We start from the raw sequence: 19,272 nt of genomic DNA on the forward strand, positions 1-19,272 counted from the left end.
TTGCATTAACATTAATACTCTTTAACATCATAGCATGATTTCACTGAGATTATATGCCTTCAGAAAGGTACCCAAGAAAGACATACTGATGAAAATCATGGTCAAATACCTGGTGTCTCCTAACTGTGACATGGCAAATATACCTCACAGCTGTTCTCAGTTGATTCTTTAGGAAGTGTGACTCCACAATTCCATCTCATGTGCCACTAAGCAACTTTCCTATGAAAATTCCCAATCAGTTTGCTATAGAGAGTGATTATAACATCAAACCAAGAATGTGCCTGACCAAGACAACAGTCGATGAAAGTTCAGACGAGAAGTGGAAGAGAAGTGAGGCTAGTGTGATGCACCCGTTGCCATGTGTATACTACTGCATTGTTGACACAAAAGCTATTTCCCACATTTTTTTATACAAATGAATATATTCTCCTGTGCTATATTATGATTATGGAGATTAAACTACATATCTTGTAAGCTACACTGACTTCCTGACCAAGGAAGTCTCCAACGTAAGTTACCACATCATGGAACTCTGTTCAAGAATAGCTCGTACTGTAATTATCAGATAAGGCACGCTTTTGGTCCTTGGCTGTTGCAGTGAATAAATGAGTCACCACAGAAAGAGCCACTACCATAGTTTTATAGCCCCCCTACTTTACATTGGTCCAGTGTCCAGAAGAATTGACCGAATATTGAGAAGAATAATTTCAAGTGTATTTTTTGCTCCTCCACCAAATCACAAACGCTCCTTGGCACAACGTCAAAATATGGAAACGAGGAGTATATTGCATCGCATAAATGCAGGAAGAAATACATTGTCCAAACAGTAGTAACAGTGCAAGAGAAATTGGATGAGTAAGTACTCCCACCACACTACTCCATCCCAACAAGTAAGCTGTTTCGAAGTACATAATTGCATATAAATAAATGATGCAGTACAAGAAAAAAAATTGTGGCTCAGGCCTCTTCCTGTTGAGACAGCACCGAGGATATGAAAATCTGTCTTTCAGGATACTGGATCTTGTGGTACAACAGATAGATCAGTTTTGTGGGCGTTGTCTCACTGAATTCTTATGATCTCTGTGCCAATATGCTCCCTGCTGTTGGCTGCCAATGAGCAAGAGACCAGGCAGAATATCTGCCGTCGCACACTGGTGGTGTGGTGTATCCCATGACGTGGTGCAGGAGTGAAGGTAACTGCACTGGTATGTAAAGAGGAGACACGTGATTGCATCTAAGTACATTAGATCACCTTTTGATGGCAGCTTAGTAAGACTTCAAAATATGAAGCCACTTTGACATTCAGATTGTGTATGACACCCGTTTTTCTTTTCTGATACTGTCCATCCAGCCAGTCTGTATGTTTTTTGTTAAGGGACATAAGAGATGTTCAGGTGTCGACTGTAATCCATTGCTTTCAATACACATTCCTTATTATTGTGTATAGTAGCAGATGATCAGCTAAAGTACTTTTATTTTTTTGACCCTGATATGGACACTTACTGACACCCATGATATGTGAATCAACATTTTGGGTGCCAAACAATGTAATAATGGAAACTAACAAATAATGATGCAGTATTTTGTATACAAAAATTTGAAATATGAATCTGAAGTTTGAGTCTTTTGGTCTGTGGTAAGTGATATCAATTCAGTTGTTACTCTGTTACAATTTGTTTTTCCAGATGGTTAAGGAATTTTTCCCAGTAATGTGAACTGAACCATACACTGTCCCATCATATCCAACTTTTGCTCAGTGGGGAACATGGTTGGTGATCGTGCTGCACAAGGAAAAAAATAAATGTGTTAGAGATAACACTGGGAAATGCATGAATTCTGTGGATGAGCATTGTCGTGCTGGAAGAACACATCTCTCTGACAATGAAAAGACAAAATGATAATGATGGTTATATGTCCTACACAGCTTAGTCCCTCTTCAATGAACGCTAGAAGTGTAGGATAATTGTAGGATATAGCTTCTCACTCTTTAATTTACCCTATAATGTGAGGCCTGGTATGATCTAATAGTCACTGCCATCGTAATGGTACCATACTTGCAAATGATGTCATTTGTAATGCCTTCAGTTGTCTTTTGTTATGATATTGATTTAGAGGCATTCACTATTCATTTTGATGAGTACATTATACTATGTTAACTTAAGCGATAGTAGTTTTTACATCTTGTTCACAGTCAGCTGTAAAAAATGTTTCTACATTTCTTATTGATTGCATTTGACGTGGGAATTCGCAAAAGTAATTAAAATGCTATATTTCTACAATCATTTTAATCAGAACTATGTAATATTTAAGCCAATTGATGGATTTTGTGTTTTGTTTAAAAATGTGTTTAAATCATCACTTGCATTATGTTTTAGTAATTTGGTAATATTTATTTAAGGAAAGCATTACTGATAGATATTTAAAGATATATATTATTTTAACAGATCCATTTAGTAAACTTGACAGCACTCAAGAAAAAAAATTCGCTTGATGAACGTCTTCAGTTTGCAAATGAAATGATGCCTGAAGTTTTGGATTCGGCTGATTATCCTCTAACTGTGAGTTAACTCATGTTTTTTCTCTTTCATTTTTAATACGTCAGAGCATAACTCTCAGGAAGCTTTAGTTTCTAATACGGTTGATAAGAAATCATTCTACATAATTTATTGCATTGTTTTTTTGACCTTTGTTTCAACCTAATGTTTAACTATTTTCCCTTCAATTTAGGGAAGCAATTTGTGAAACACTTCTTTTCATTTACAATGTAAGGTGTTGGGTCTCCTCCAAATTACAGTCATTATGAAACTTTCGAAGCTGGACAAGCACTTCAGCAATATTGTCACATTGAAACCACAATCAAGTCCAAATCTGAAGGCAGGATTGTCAGTGAAGTAAAACTCTTAGAACCAAAAGCATGCTTCTTACTGACACCAACATACAGCCACAACAGAGAGTGCAGCTATTTACGCAAACATTGAATATTCCAGAATGCTGGTATTTATATAAATACCAAATATTCCAGAATACTCAAACATAAAATATTTCAGGAATATTCAAGAAATAATAAATACTAAACAAGAAATAATAAATACTAAACAACAAATAATTGTAACAAATTTTGTACTGTGGGCATTGTATGATAAATATTCATTTCTGATCCATCATTATTCGGATCATAAAATATTTGTCATACAGATAATGTGGTCTTGTTCATCATGAAACAAATAATTGCTAGTGATGGGATTTGAACTGGCAACCTGCAGTAAGTCAACCAACAATGCAAAGCACTACACTACATATACCATAGCTTGCAGCATTGCTCCCTCTCCTTGAGAAACAGTGACCCACAGTTTCAGAAATTCTCATTGGATCTGAGTAAAACACCTGGATCTGGACCTTGTCAATGGATCTCTGTAAAATAGCATTAATGGATCCTCGTGTTCTGATCATGCTCTTACATCTTCTTCGCTGTGATGAACATCAAAGGTAGCCTCTTGTGTCAATGCTTTGAAGTTGTCCAGGGATTCTTCAGTTTCCTTGAAGCTGCCATTGTCGATCTGCACCACTGGACTGCAGTAGAGGTTCATGCAGAGGACATAGAAAACGCATATGCACTTTTTTTTCTTGTTTATGGTCAGAATCCCCGACTTAATATGTGACATCTGACAAGGGGTGAAGGATACAGTATGGCCCAAAGCAGCACTTTAGCAACTTTTCTGACAGCCTCAGCTACATCTCCTGAGCTTTACCTTACTGGTCTAGGTTCATAAAAATCCAAACCAAGCCTCCTTACTGGTCAGAGTTTGGCATTTTAACAATCTTGATCCTTCTACTGGGCATCCAGGGCCCATATGTGTGCCAGCTGTCTTGCTTCTTCAGTTCTGGTGATGAGGTGCTACATATAGCCATCCTTGAATATATTCTGGTTGAAATGGGAACAGTGTATCCATTGTCATTTCAGCCTCACAACCTGGAGTAGAAAGGCCTGTGTGAAACCTGGAGTGCCTTGCTTCTCTGTGTTGTATGTGAATGTCATAACAGGCAGTATTGTATCCCAACCTCTCTGTTCAACATTGGCATACACTGAGAGCATATCTGTCTATGTCTTATTAAATCATTCAGTGAGCCCATTTGTCTGTGGAACTTCGGCTGTCAGTACAGCTTTAGTGACAGCATAGCACGTAAGGTAATCAGTGCAGACTATTATACACCAATTCCCATTTGTCGTCTTCAAAGAGGTCAGTTCCAATTTGGTGGAATGGTACTGCTGCGGGCAGTATTGGTACCAGATGTCCCAGAGGTAATTGCATTACATACTTTCATCATTGGGATTCCTTTCAATGGCTCACACAGTGTCTAATGGATTGGTGGATACTCGGCCAGTGAGACCTGTGTCTGATTCTGTCTTGAGTCTTCATGAATACCAGGTGATCAGATGTTGGAATATCATGACAGTACTTCAGGATAGCTGGCCGTAGATGCAATGGGATGCTGAGCTTCCATTTCTGCCCCATTGGACCATAGTTCCACTTATACAGTTAGTTACATGTTCCGTTGATCAGTTTCACGGTAACTGTTAACCTATAATTTTTTTATTCCTATTCAAGAATTCATCTATGGTATAGAAGGAATTTTAAAGAAGATATGATTTCAATTTATTTTTAAAACTATTAGTGCTACAATGCTCTATTAATTAATTGGGGTTTTTCTTTGGCCAGTTTCTCCTTTTTCAAGTCTCCTGTGACCTTCAGCCATGTTGGATCCATCTTCTGTTCAGCAGCAGTATTGTTTAATGCAGCAGTAACTGAGATTTCATTCCCACTGCTGTGTTCTGTTAAAGGATTCCTTGAAAGGCAGTTGACATCCTTGTGTATCTATCCACTTTGGTGTACCACATGACATTTTACTCCTGAAGCCTCAGTGCCTATCTTCCCAGTTGATCCGATGAATCCTTCAGGCTAGTCAGCCAACAGAGAGAATGGTGGTCTATCGCAACGGTGATTGGCTTGCCAAATAAACATGGTCAGAACCTGTTGATGGCCCAGTAACTGCAAGGCACTCGTTCTTGGTTGTAGAGTAGTTCATCTTGGACTTGGAGAGTACTCTTAAAACCTTTTGAGCGTTTTCCTGAATTTGTGCTTGTGCTGCCCCTCTTCCAAAATGATTAGCATCAATGTGAAGTTCTGTCTCAACATTTCGTCATACAATGTTAGAACTGGAGACGATGTTAATGCCTCCTTAAGGACAAGGAAACATCTGTTCAGCACCTCATTCCAGGAAAATTTGGCATCTCCCTGCAGTAGTTGTTTTACAAATTTTTTATTGTGCCTGTCTGTGACCCATCATCTCGATATCTGGTGAGGGATTTTCCATAGTTAGATTTTACATCATAACAAGCATGTCAGTAGTTTCCAACATCACACAGATGCTAAAGCACTTGGAGAGTGCAAATGCTAGAATTACCATGGAAAATTGTATATTAAGGGGGAAAAAAGGTGTACCAGTAAAATGAGAAATAGTTAGTTTTGGGAGAGTTGTACTCAGATATCCACACTGAAAACACGATTGCAGAAGCTCATGCAATACCTGCAAACTATAGCACTATTCAGTGAAAATTCAATGGAAGTAATTAGAGGAAAAAACTAATCAATATATTACAGTGGAATATATTTCAAGAATAGTTTTTTATCATTTTGCCAGCCAGACCCTTGTCTACTCAAAGAGTGGTTTTTGGATGTGAAGGCAAGATGATGATCTGTGCTGTTCAAATTTTAATAGGCAGTATGTCTCATATGGCACACTGCATCATGTCACCAGCTAACATGAATCCCTTCCCTGTAGAATAATTTTCTGAAAAGGGCATAGAGCGTTGCTACTTTCTTCTGTTTTGTACTGCTGCTTTCCGGTTGGTGACTAGTAAATCAGCAGGTGGGTGAGGTCACTGCAGTTGGGATGATTGTCCCCATAAAAGATTGCAATTCATGAAGGTTATAGGGAATGGGTGAGTTACAAATTGCTTATGGCAGAGTACCTTCGTATTAATGATGCAGCCCAGATATTTAAATCCTATTCAGAAAACTAACTTTTATGTAGGTTACATCATGAAATCAGACAAAGAAAAAACCTGAGCATAGAAAACAGATATAGCCCAATTGACTATTTGTAAGCCACAAACAAAATCGTATATCAAAGCAATAAGTATGAATTACCACTTCACCTGTGATTTGCAGACTTTGATAAAAGCTTTTGGTTCGGTTTCAATAAAATCTATAGTTGCAGCCCTTAAGAAACAAGCCACAGATTCAACTTACATTGTTTATATGCTGAAGAATACACATGTCACTGCTAGAGCTACTATTAGACTTCAGTAGAATAATCAGAAATTCACATTTGAAAGAGTGTCAGCCAATTAGATTTCATATCACCAAAACTATTCTCAGTAACCTTAGGGGAAGATTTCAGATGCTTAAACTGGAAAAATGAAGGAATCTGAATTAATGGGATATTATCCGAAACACTTTTGTTTTGCTGATGACACTGTAATGTTTTGTGTGTAGTGCAGACTTACTTCATTATGATGAAGTAAGTGACCTGGAGTAATTTTTGTTAACCAACTATAACTTTTAACTGATGTGCCTAAAATGAAAAGTTTATGATCAGTGTGCATGACCAGTTTTAATTTATGGCAGTGAGACACGCTCTTTTAATGCAAAACCATTCAAAAACAAAGGAGAGCTCAGTGAACATTGGTTAGATACCCACTGGGAATCACTAGAGTTAAAATTCCTAAGGACTACAGTGATATACATAACTATTATTGTAATGAGAATGAAGTATACGTGATTTGGCCATATAGCCAGGTGAGTGATTGATAGATCAACAAAGGAAATTATTTGGTGGATTACAAGAGATTTACAAAGATGCAAACGACAACCTCATGGAAGGTGGGTACATGTCAGAAAATATGCAGGGCAGCAGTGATGGGTGTAGCTGCAGACTGCAATGCTTGGTAATGTCTGGATGAGGCCTGTATCCTGCAATATATGTCAAATTGATGATAACATGAATAACAGTTAGATATGAATGATAGTTAGATCTGAATGATTTGTTGCAAAATTTCCAAATGTTATTGCACCTTTGCCCATTGTGAATCATATATTCAAAATAGTTAACTCAAGATGGAATGGCCTGTATCAGCTGTTGCATGAATCGGTAGAATGTGATCAGGTCAACCACTACTACAAACAATAGACACATGTATCCATACAGACCATAAAGTGTGTTAATGATCATGAACTCATAAAATTTCACATCAGCAGGAGTTGCAGATAAGCATCCATTAGATTTATTTTTGTCAGTGTTTTTACGTGTGATAATGAATGTGTGTCCTTGACTTTCAACTTCTTGATTGTCATTACAGACAGTGCACTCTGACTAAGGGGGACCATTTCAATCACCCTCTGGCGTATAACCTGTTTGCTCGGTTTTTATGACATCATTTAAACTGAACTAAGTTTGAAGTAGAAGTAGAAGTAGAAGTTTGTAGAATTTTGCACAGAGCATGACTTAATCATAGCTAACACTTGGTTCAAGAATCATAAAAGAAGGTTGTATACCTGGAAGAATCCTGGAGATACTAAAAGGTATCAGATAGATTATATAATGGTAAGACAGAGATTTAGGAACCAGGTTTTGGATTGTAAGACATTTCCAGGGGCAGATGTGGATTCTGGCCACAATCTATTGGTTATGAACTGCAGATTGAAACTGAAGAAACTGCAAAAAGGTGGGAATTTAAGGAGTTGGGACCTGGATAAACTGAAAGAACCAGAGGTTGTAGAGAGTTTCAGGGAGAGCATAAGGGAACAATTGACAGGAATGGGGGAAAGAAATACAGTAGAAGAAGAATGGGTAGCTCTGAGGGATGAAGTAGTGAAGGCAGCAGACGATCAAGTAGGTAAAAAGACGAGGGCTAATAGAAATCCTTGGGTAACAGAAGAAATATTGAATTTAATTGATGAAAGGAGAAAATATAAAAATGCAGTAAATGAAGCAGGCAAAAAGGAATACAAACGTCTCAAAAATGAGATCGACAGGAAGTGCAAAATGGCTAAGCAGGGATGGCTAGAGGACAAATGTAAGGATGTAGAGGCTTGTCTCACTAGGGGTAAGATAGATACTGCCTACAGGAAAATTAAAGAGACCCTTGGAGAGAAGAGAACCACTTGTATGAATATGAAGACCTCAGAAGGCAACCCAGTTCTAAGCAAAGAAGGGAAGGCAGAAAGGTGGAAGGAGTATATAGAGGGTTTATACAAGGGCGATGTGCTTGAGAACAATATTATGGAAATGGAAGAGGATGTAGATGAAGACGAAATGGGAGATAAGATACTGCGTGAAGAGTTTGACAGAGCACTGAAAGACCTGAGTCGAAACAAGGCCCCGGGAGTAGACAACATTCCAGTAGAACTACTGATGGCCTTGGGAGAGCCAGTCATGACAAAACTCTACCATCTGGTGAGCAAGATGTATGAGACAGGTGAAATACCCTCAGACTTCAAGAAGAATATAATAATTCCAATCCCAAAGAAAGCAGGTGTTGACAGATGTGAAAATTACCGAACTATCAGTTTAATAAGTCACAGCTGCAAAATACTAACACGGATTCTTTACAGACGAATGGAAAAACTGGTAGAAGCGGACCTCGGGGAAGATCAGTTTGGATTCCGCAGAAATGTTGGAACACGTGAGGCAATACTAACCTTACGACTTATCTTAGAATAAAGGTTAAGGAAAGGCAAACCTACGTTTCTAGCATTTGTAGACTTAGAGAAAGCTTTTGACAGTGTTAACTGGCATACTCTCTTTCAAATTCTGAAGGTAGTAGGGGTAAAATACAGGGAGCGAAAGGTTATTTACAATTTGTACAGAAACCAGATGGCAGTTCTAAGAGTCGAGGGGCATGAAAGGGAAGCAGTGGTTGGGAAAGGAGTGAGACAGGGTTGTAGCCTCTCCCCGATGTTATTCAATCTGTATATTGAGCAAGCAGTAAAGGAAGCAAAAGAAAAATTCGGAGTAGGTATTAAAATTCATGGAGAAGCAGTAAAAACTTTGAGGTTCGCTGATGGCATTGTAATTCTGTCAGAGACATCAAAGGACTTGGAAGAGCAGTTGAACGGAATGGACAGTGTCTTGAAAGGAGGATATAAGATGAACATCAACAAAAGCAAAACGAGGATAATGGAATGTAGTCAAATTAAATCGGGTGATGCTGAGGGAATTAGATTAGGAAATGAGACACTTAAAGTAGTAAAGGAGTTTTGCTATTTAGGGAGTAAAATAACTGATGATGGTCGAAGTAGAGAGGATATAAAATGTAGACTGGCAATGGCAAGGAAATCGTTTCTGAAGAAGAGAAATTAGGTTAACGTCGAGTCTAGACTTAAGTGTCAGGAAGTCGTTTCTGAAAGTATTTGTATGGAGTGTAGCCCTGTATGGAAGTGAAACATGGATGATAACTAGTTTAGACAAGAAGAGAATAGAAGCTTTCGAAATGTGGTGCTACAGAAGAATGCTGAAGATTAGATGGGTAGATCACATAACTAATGAGGAGGTGTTGAATAGGATTGGGGAGAAGAGAAGTTTGTGGCACAACTTGACTAGAAGAAGGGATCGGTTGGTAGGACATGTTTTGAGGCATCAAGGGATCACAAATGTAGCATTGGAGGGCAGCGTAGAGGGTAAAAATCGTAGAGGGAGACCAAGAGATGAATACACTAAGCAGATTCAGAAGGATGTAGGTTGCAGTAGGTACTGGGAGATGAAGAAGCTTGCACAGGATAGAGTAGCATGGAGAGCTGCATCAAACCAGTCTCAGGACTGAAGACCACAACAACAACAAGTTTGAAAGACTTGAAAAAATTTAGGCTACACTGAAGGTTTCAGTGGGATGTAAGCTGCAGAATTATATCCACATCTTTTTAATTACCTCAGATGCAGTAAAAACTCCTGGCATGGGTCATCTAAATCATGACAGAGGAATCTGATCATCATTGAGAAAATAAGCCTGGTAATAATGACTGTGAAAAAGAAATATTGCCTGTGAAAAAAATGTGAGTGGAATTTTTTTTTTGGGGGGGGGGGGGGGCGGGGGGGGGGGCGGGTGGGGGGGGGGGGGGCAGACAGTGGAGGTGAAAATTCTAAATGGCAGTTGGCATTCAAATTTTGTCAATCTTGTTAGGATTCCTGTCTTAATTTATAACTAGATCTGAAGATTTAGTATGCTGAGTGTGTTGTGTAAACTCTACAGTGCAAACTTGAGAACACTGTCCTTTATTATAATGCTGGTGCTCATAAAGTGTTTGCATAGATGTGATAGCCATATTGGAAGATTTCACTACGGTCAGCAAGTGAAGCAACATGCCCACACTACATACATTTAGAGTTCTCACGCTTGGAGAAACAATGCTGAGCAATGTGATGGAGCAGTAGGACACTGGAATCATGGTATGGAGGGCTACAATTCCAGTACTCCTTGGATCACCCAAAATCCTGATCATCTTTCCTTCTTGCTGATGGAAACGGGTCAAACAGGATTTTAATTTAAGAAACTTGCATGAAATTTACAATAATGCTAAAGAGATCCACCCCCACTGCCCCCAAATCACCCCCTGTTAACTTTCCAGAATTTCTTAACCTCAAACCTTGCCTCACCATCATTCCCCAGATCCCTCAACAAGTAAACTAATCTTACATCCACAGAAAGAACCACACTCCATCCAGACAATCCAAAATAGAAAAACAAGTTGGTGCTTGTAACATGTGCCCACATATTAAAATGTTGATGCTTAGTGCAATATGTCCAAAATCTTAAGCTACTTATAAAATATCTTGTGATGAGGATCATATCTCTGTTGCAAAAGATAGAACTAATGTTTTAACTGTGCATTATTTAAGTTCATACTGTGATGTCTTTGACAACACTACATTATTATTTACTAGCCGTGGAAATTCCACAAACGGGAAATGGGATTTGGAAAACAACAGTGATGATGATGATGATGATGATGATGATGATGGAGAAGGAACGTATTTGTATACGTAACACGAATTGAGCTTATACTGGTTCATTATATCCTGGGTGTCAGTGGTGTTTCGTGTGAAATGTACAGTATCCCTGTTTGTATGTTTAGAGTTTTTGTTTTCACTGTGCATTGATAACATCATCCAGCCATGCTGTTATACGGGGTGTTACGAAGCTATTTGTTCAAATTAATACAGGAGGCAGAGAACATAAAAACAATTATATTTAGTTATGGGATATCCGGTCCCTGATAGCGATTTCTGATGCTAGGGATGATTTGCACATAAGTTATTTTAGCATGATAATTACAGAAGTGGCATTCACAGGAACTGCTTGAATGTGCTACCATTGTCCTGTACGCACGCAGTACATCGTCGGACCATTGATTGTCATGTCTGTCTGAAGATTTGTGGCATGTCCACAGTGGTGCCAGCAGTGGCACCAGTTCTAGCGACAAGGTCTTCTTCTGTTTCCACAACAGTTTCATACGCCAGCTGCTTTATTTACCCACAGAGGAAGAAATTCAGACATTTGAGATAAGGCGACCTGGGTGGCCAAGCCATAGAGCCACATTGGCTGATCCATCAAGTCCTTAAAACGGCTATCAAATGCTTCCTCATAGCAATGCTGAAATGGGCTGGTGTCCCACCATACTGAAGTACATCCTTCATATAAAATTCAGCAGTACATTCTCTAGCAGTTCTGGCAACACATATTCCACAAAGACGCAATATCTCTGCCCATTGAGCCAAAGTGGGAGAATGTGTGGTCCAGTCAACCTATCACTGAGAATGTCAGCTCACACGTCAAACCAGTGTGAAGTCATGTACCTTGTGGATTCACTTGTGGGCAAACATGCAAATTGTGGATATTGAAACAGCCTTCATATGTCATGTTTTTGTCTTCCATTTTGGGAGTTTGTGCTGTTCGATCCCTCCCTGTATCATGCATACTTGCATGGAAGACTGTTTCCCATAGCAGGTGATGCGAACATTTTTTGTATTTTGGAACTTGTCAGTTGTAAAAACACTGTCAGTACTCTCTCACTGCAGCTCATCCATTTCCATTCATACCCAGATACTAGATCCATGTCAGCCATTTCAGTGTATATAAACTGCTCCATGTTCACTGTTATTGTCACAAGGCAGTAATGATTGAAACTGCATTTGTGTGCTTACAAGGAAGTCACAGCTATTGTCACAAGGCAGTGATGCTTATAATGAATCAGCATGTTTCCAAGCAGAGCTCAGAGCCAACCATCCATGTACACAGAGCGATGTACATTCCCTGTTAGTGTCACCAGCACAACTTACATCAGCACCACTAACAAAATGTTCACTAACATTACAAATTTGTTTCCAAAACCATATGTTTCTTTTGGAAACATATTTGTTTTGATGTTTTCTACCTCCTGTACTAACTTGAACAAATAGCTTCAGAACATCCTGTATATGCAGGTAATACAAGAAACTTCATTATTGTGTATGCTGTCTACATTCTAACTTAAAGGCCTTATAACCGACTGCTTTTTTTATTTACACAGAAACTATACTACATATAACTCCTATTTTAACTTGTTGCAGAATGTATTTGTTGGATCCATTGCATTTTTATGGTCTTGTTGGCCCCTGTACATTGTTAGTTTTTATTGTTGACAAGAAAGTGTAACATTTTTAGACTGTCATTATTCAATCTAGAAAGTGCAGGAATCACATTACAAGAATGCTGTTGATTGGATTGTTGTTGATGCTATTTTTTTGTGAAATGATTTTCCAAGCCTGTTTAATAGTTTTATTTTTTGTATTTAAACATTATAGTTGGTGACTTGCAGGTAATTGTAATTGTAACAGGGTCGCATGTGGTGGGCTGAGTCAGAAGAACCATGGCAAACATTGGCTTGTTGTATGGAAATAGCAAAAGCTGTCCGCTCTCCTGATCCAGAGAAATACATCTGCCACTTTCCTGTGCACCAAGATGGTTCCTGCAATGGACTACAACATTATGCTGCACTTGGTCGAGACACTGCTGGGGCTGAAAGTGTAAATCTCAGTCCTGCACAGCGACCACAGGATGTTTATGAATGTGTAGCTCAACTGGTAAGTGTATTATTTTCGGCTTGTAAATTTTGTAACTTACTCTGTTTGGAGGATGTAAATTTCTTGTAAGTGCAAGCATCTGCATAAGGCAACTCTGTCACCACAAGCAGTTTGAGTTGTAACGCCCTCTTGAGAAAAAAAAAAGAAATATTATTGCTTTCATATGGACTGGATTATTATTAACCACACACTTAGATTATGGGACGTAGCTAAGTTTAGAGAGACAGATCTGGCAGTTTGATATTTCTCCTTATATTGGGAAGCAGTAGTTAGTATCCCTAGTTCCCTAAACAGGTTTCTGCAGGATGTTCTTGACTTCACACCACATATAACTCTTATTGCACATTTTTGTGCCCAAAAACTTTAGCTTGGCTTGATGAATTACCCCAAAAAATAGTCCCATATGACATTATGGAATGAAAGTAAGCATAGTATGCCAGCTTTTTCATTTTTATATCTCCTATGTCTGACACAATTCGCATTGTAAATAGAGACTTGTTAAGATACTTCAGCTGTTCTGTGGTGTGCTCCTCCCAGTTGAATTTATTGTTGTTGTTGTTGTTGTTGTTGTTGTTGTGGTCTTCAGTCCTGAGACTGGTTTGATGCAGCTCTCCATACTACTCTATCCTGTGCAAGCCTCTTCATCTCCCAGTACCTACTGCAACCTACATCCTTCTGAATCTGCTTAGTGTATTCATCTCTTGGTCTCCCTCTACGATTTTTACCCTCCTTGCTGCCCTCCAATACCTACTCCGAATTTTTCTTTTGTTTCCTTTACTGCTTGCTCAATATACAGATTGAACAACATCGGGGAGAGACTACAACCCTGTCTTACTCCCTACCCAACCACAGCTTCCCTTTCATGTCCCTAGACTCTTATAACTGCCATCTGGTTTCTGTACAAATTGTAAATAGCCTGCCGCTCCCTGTATTTTGCCCCTGCCACCTTTAGAGTTTGAAAGAGAGTATTCCAGTCAACATTGTCAAAAGCTTTCTCTAAGTCTACAAATGCTAGAAACGTAGGTTTGCCTTTCCTTAATCTTTCTTCTAAGATAAGTCGTAAGGTCAGTATTGCCTCACGTGTTCCAGTGTTTCTACGGAATCCAAACTGATCTTCCCCGAGGTCGGCTTCTACTAGTTTTTCCATTCGTCTGTAAAGAATTCGTGTTAGTATTTTGCACCTGTGGCTTATTAAACTGATTGTTCGGTAATTTTCACATCTGTCAACACCTGCTTTCTTTGGGATTGGAATTATTATATTCTTCTTGAAGTCTGAGGGTATTTCGCCTGTTTCATACATTTTGCTCACCAGATGGTAGAGTTTTGTCATGACTGGCTCTCCCAAGGCCGTCAGTAGTTCCAATGGAATGTTGTCTACTCCCGGGGCCTTGTTTCGACTCATGTCTTTCAGAGCTCTGTCAAACTCTTCACGCAGTATCGTATCTCCCACTTCATCTTCATCTACATCCTCTTCCATTTCCATAATATTGTCCTCAAGTACATCGCCCTTGTATAGATCCTCTATATACTCCTTCCACCTTTCTGCTTTCCCTTCTTTGCTTAGAACTGGGTTTCCATCTGAGCTCTTGATATTCATACAAGTCGTTCTCTTATCTCCAAAGGTCTCTTTAATTTTCCTGTTGGCATTATCTATCTTACCCCTAGTGAGATAAGTCTACATCCTTACATATGACCGCTAGCCATCCCTGCTTAGCCATTTTGCACTTCCTGACGATCTCATTTTTGAGACATTTGTATTCCTTTTTGCCTGCTTCATTTACTGCATTTTTATATTTTCTCCTTTCATCAATTAAATTCAATATTTCTTCTGTTACCCAAGGATTTCTACTAGTCCTCGTCTTTTTACCTACTTGATCTTCTGCTGCCTTCACTACTTCATCCCTCAAAGCTACCCATTCTTCTTCTACTGTATTTCTTTCCCCCATTCCTGTCAATTGTTCCCTTAGGCTCTCCCTGAAACTCTGTACAACCTCTGGTTCTTTCAGTTTATCCTGGTTCCACCTCCTTAAATTCCCACCTTTTTGCAGTTTCTTCAGTTTTAATCTACAGTTCATAACCAATAGATCGTGGTCAGAGTCCACATCTGCCCCTGGAAATGTCTTACAATTTAAAACCTGGTTCCTAAATGTCTGTCTTACCATTATATAATCTATCTGATACCTTTTAGTATCTCCAGGGTTCTTCCATGTATACAACCTTCTTTCATGGTTCTTAAACCAAGTGTTAGCTATGATTATGTTGTGCTCTGTGCAAAATTCTACCATGCGGCTTCCTCTTTAATTTCTTAGCCCCAATCCATATTCACTTACTACGTTTCCTTCTCTCCCTTTTCCTACACTCGAATTCCAGTCACCCATGACTATTAAATTTTCGTCTCCCTTCACTATCTGAATAATTTCTTTTATTTCATCATACATTTCTTCAATTTCTTTGTCATCTGCAGAGCTAGTTGGCATATAAACTTGTACTACTGTAGTGGGTGTGGGCTTCGTATCTATCTTGGCCACAATAATGCGTTCACTATGCTGTTTGTAGTAGCTTACCCGCATTCCTATTTTCCTATTCATTATTAAACCTACTCCTGCATTACCCCTATTTGATTTTGTGTTTATAACCCTGTAGTCACCTGACCAGAAGTCTTGATCCTCCTGCCACCGAACTTCACTGATTCCCACTATATCTAACTTTAACCTATCCATTTCCCTTTTTAAATCTGACATTCCACACTCCGATCCGTAGAACGCCAGTTTTCTTTCTCCTGATAACGACATCCTCTTGAGTAGTCCCCGCCCAGAGATCCGAATGGGGGACTATTTTACCTCTGGAATATTTTACCCAAGAGGACGCCATCATCATTTAATCATACAGTAAAGCTGCATGCCCTCAGGAAAAATTACGGCTGTAGTTTCCCCTTGCTTTCAGCCGTTCGCAGTACCAGCACAGCAAGGCCATTTTGGTTATTGTTACAATGCCAGATCAGTCAATCATCCAGACTGTTGCCCTTGCAACTACTGAAAAGGCTGCTGCCCCTCTTCAGGAACCACACGTTTGGCTGGCCTCTCAACAGATACCCCTCCGTTGTGGTTGCACCTACGGTACGGCTATCTGTATCGCTGAGGCGCGCAAGCCTCCCCACCAACGGCAAGGTCCATGGTTCATGGGGGGGGGGGGGGGGGGGGGGGTTGAATTTATTATCAAGCTCTAATCCCAAGAATTTAACACTGCCCACTGCTTCTATCTGCTTGCCATTGTATGTTAGGCATATACTCTTGGGACACGCCTTACAAGTTCTGAATTGCATGTAGTGTGTTGTTTCAAAGTTTAGTGACTAATAATTGGCTAGGAACCATTGATTAATGTTCACAAATATTTTATTAGCCAATCTTTCTAAGGCTGCTCTTGATTTGCTATTTATTGCAATGTTTGTATCATCGACAAACGAAACGAACTTGGCATCTGGTAATGTTACTGATGAAAGGTCATTGATATACACAAGAAAAGGTAAGGGCCCTAAGATGGAACCTTGTGGGACCCCGCATGTACTTAGTTCCCAGTTGGATGATGCCTGATAGCTTAATACATGGCTCTTCTCTAATAACACCCTTTGTTTCCTGCCAGAGATGTAAGGTTTGAACCATTTTGCAGCGTTTCCTGTTACACCATAATATTCTAATTTACTTAAAAGGATATTGTGATTCACACAGTCAAATGCCTTTGAAAGATCACAAAATATACCAGTTGCCTGCAATTTTTTGTCAAATGAATTAAGCACATTTTCACTGTAAATGTAGATGGCCTTCTCAATATCAGAACCCTTTAGAAATACAAACTGTGACTTTGACAGTATATTATTTGTGGTAAGATGGTTATAAAGCCGATCATACATTACCTTTTCTAAATTTTTGAGAATACTGGCAAAAGTGAAATTGGACAGAAATTTGACGCTATTTCTTTATCTCCCTTCTTAAATAGTGGCTTAACTTCAGCATATTTCAACCATTCAGGAAATATTCCACTATTAAAGGTCAGTTACACGTATAGCTTAATATGTTACGTAATTTAGAATCACATTCTTTAATTAGCTTTGTTGATATTTCATAATACCCCCTAGATGTTTTTGATTTTAAAGATTTTATGATGGACATTACTTATGCTGGGGTAGTGAGGATCACATTCATATTATGGAAGGTACTTTAAATGTCTGGTCTGAGGTATCCCATGGCAGCATCTACAGAACCTGACAACATCATTTCAGTAACAGTTATAAAAAGTTTGTTAAAAAGTTCTGCAACATTGTACACATCTGTCACCAACGTATCATTTACTCTTAATGCTATTTGCCCCTCTTCATGTCTGGTTCTACCAGTCTCCTCCTTCACTATATCCCATATTGTCTTTATTTCATTATCTGATATCACTATCTTTTCCTTGTAATACATTTGCTTTGATGCCCATTTTACAGTCTTTAATATTTTGCAGTATTTCTTGTTATGTGCTATAGCATCAACATCAGAAATGTTTCGGATTGACAGATACAGTTTTCTTTTCATTTTACAAGATACCTCTATTCCTTGAGGAATCCATGGCTTCTTTGTAGACTTTGCTCTAACCTTGGTTAGTTTTGGGGGAAAACAGTGTTCAAATAAGGTAAGCACTCTATTAGCAAAAGTGCTATATTTTTCATTCATGCCATTGGCACAGTAAACGTCACTCCAGTGAATGTCTCTGAGGAGTGTCATGAAATAATCAATTTTTGACTTATTGATTACCCTCTTGAGCTCAGATTCAACAGATTTTATATCCTGTTCAGTATTCACATTTAACAGAAGGAACTGCGTGTCATGGTCTGAGTGGCCATTGACTATTGTTTTTGTAATATAATTTTGTTCATTGGATTTCTCTAATAAGATATTATCAATGGCTGTTTGTGAGCAGTTGGCTACCCTTGTGGGGAACTTTACAGTGGGAATTAAGTTGAATGATCGTGTTACTACTGCTGTTCTAGGCAAAATTTATGAATGTGTATGTTCTTAAATTTATGACAGTTCCTGATGAATGTGGCATCTCCTCCTTCCTCCATTTCTGATATACAAAAGTGAGACGCTAACCTAAATCCTGTAACACTTAAAAGTTCTATACCAGTGGTCACATGATGTTTAGAGAGGCAGATTATGTCAGCTGGGTTTGAGGACTCTGATTCATCTATGCAGATAATTAATTCATTAATTTTATGTCTCAGTCCTCGAATAGTTTGATGGAATAAAGATAGCTGGCATTTCACACTGACTGAGTTAAAATTGGACAGTGTTAAATTTCTGCTGATTGTTGAAAATTCTTAACCAATAGCTGTTTATGCTGAAGTAAAAATCTAGAATTATGTTTTTTGGTTTATTTCTCAAACTGAACCTTTGTCTCAATCCTAACCTCTCTTAAAACATGTTTCTTTCTGTCCTCCCTACCCTAAAAAAGGGCCTTTTCTGAACCCTATAACCACTGGCATTTTATCACTAATGACAGTGCCTTCCCCCTTTAACTTTCCTGGTATTTTCCTAGCCAGTTTACCCTTCCCTTTCCTTTTGAGGTGAAGGTCATGCCTAGTATAATCCCACCTATTGAGAGGATCGACAGCAACCGCACCAATGTGTGACCCTGCACCTGACATAAGCAGCCGTTCCAACTCCAAATTAACTCTCCTGACAGAAGAGTTAAAATGAGGTCGGTCATGGTGCCCAAGAACTCAACACTAGTATGCTTCGATGCTGATGCAATCCTTGCCAGGTCACACTCTATACTGTACCCAGGATCACTGTCAATACTATTACCTGGCCCACCCACTATAACCACGGTGTCTTCTTTAGTGAAATCTTTGCAAAGTGATCCTAAATCCTCTGTCACCTGCACCAGACCAGCACTAGGTTTAAAAAAATTGGTTAGCTGGTATTCTGATCGTAGTTCATCCTGCAAAACTTGGCCAAAACCTCTTCCATGGTAACTACCTAACAACAACCCTTTTTTTCTCTTTACTGATTTCCCTACATTCTTGCTCTTCAATTTGCTCCTGAAAGTTTGTTG

The 19,272-nt window shown here is 38.9% G+C and overlaps 1 protein-coding gene across 1 annotated transcript in view; it reads left to right on the forward strand.

Moving 5' to 3' along the window:
- The window catches only part of LOC124777195 (DNA-directed RNA polymerase, mitochondrial), a 283,528-nt gene that overhangs the window by 204,129 nt on the left and 60,127 nt on the right, over positions 1-19,272 (forward strand). Inside the window, exons 17-18 of the mRNA XM_047252510.1 lie at positions 2,445-2,558; positions 12,934-13,179. Of these exons, the coding sequence (XP_047108466.1) occupies positions 2,445-2,558; positions 12,934-13,179 (360 nt within the window). The remainder of the gene's footprint in view (positions 1-2,444; positions 2,559-12,933; positions 13,180-19,272) is intronic.

Source organism: Schistocerca piceifrons, chromosome 2 (assembly GCF_021461385.2).
Source record: "Schistocerca piceifrons isolate TAMUIC-IGC-003096 chromosome 2, iqSchPice1.1, whole genome shotgun sequence".
Lineage (NCBI taxonomy): Eukaryota > Metazoa > Arthropoda > Insecta > Orthoptera > Acrididae > Schistocerca > Schistocerca piceifrons.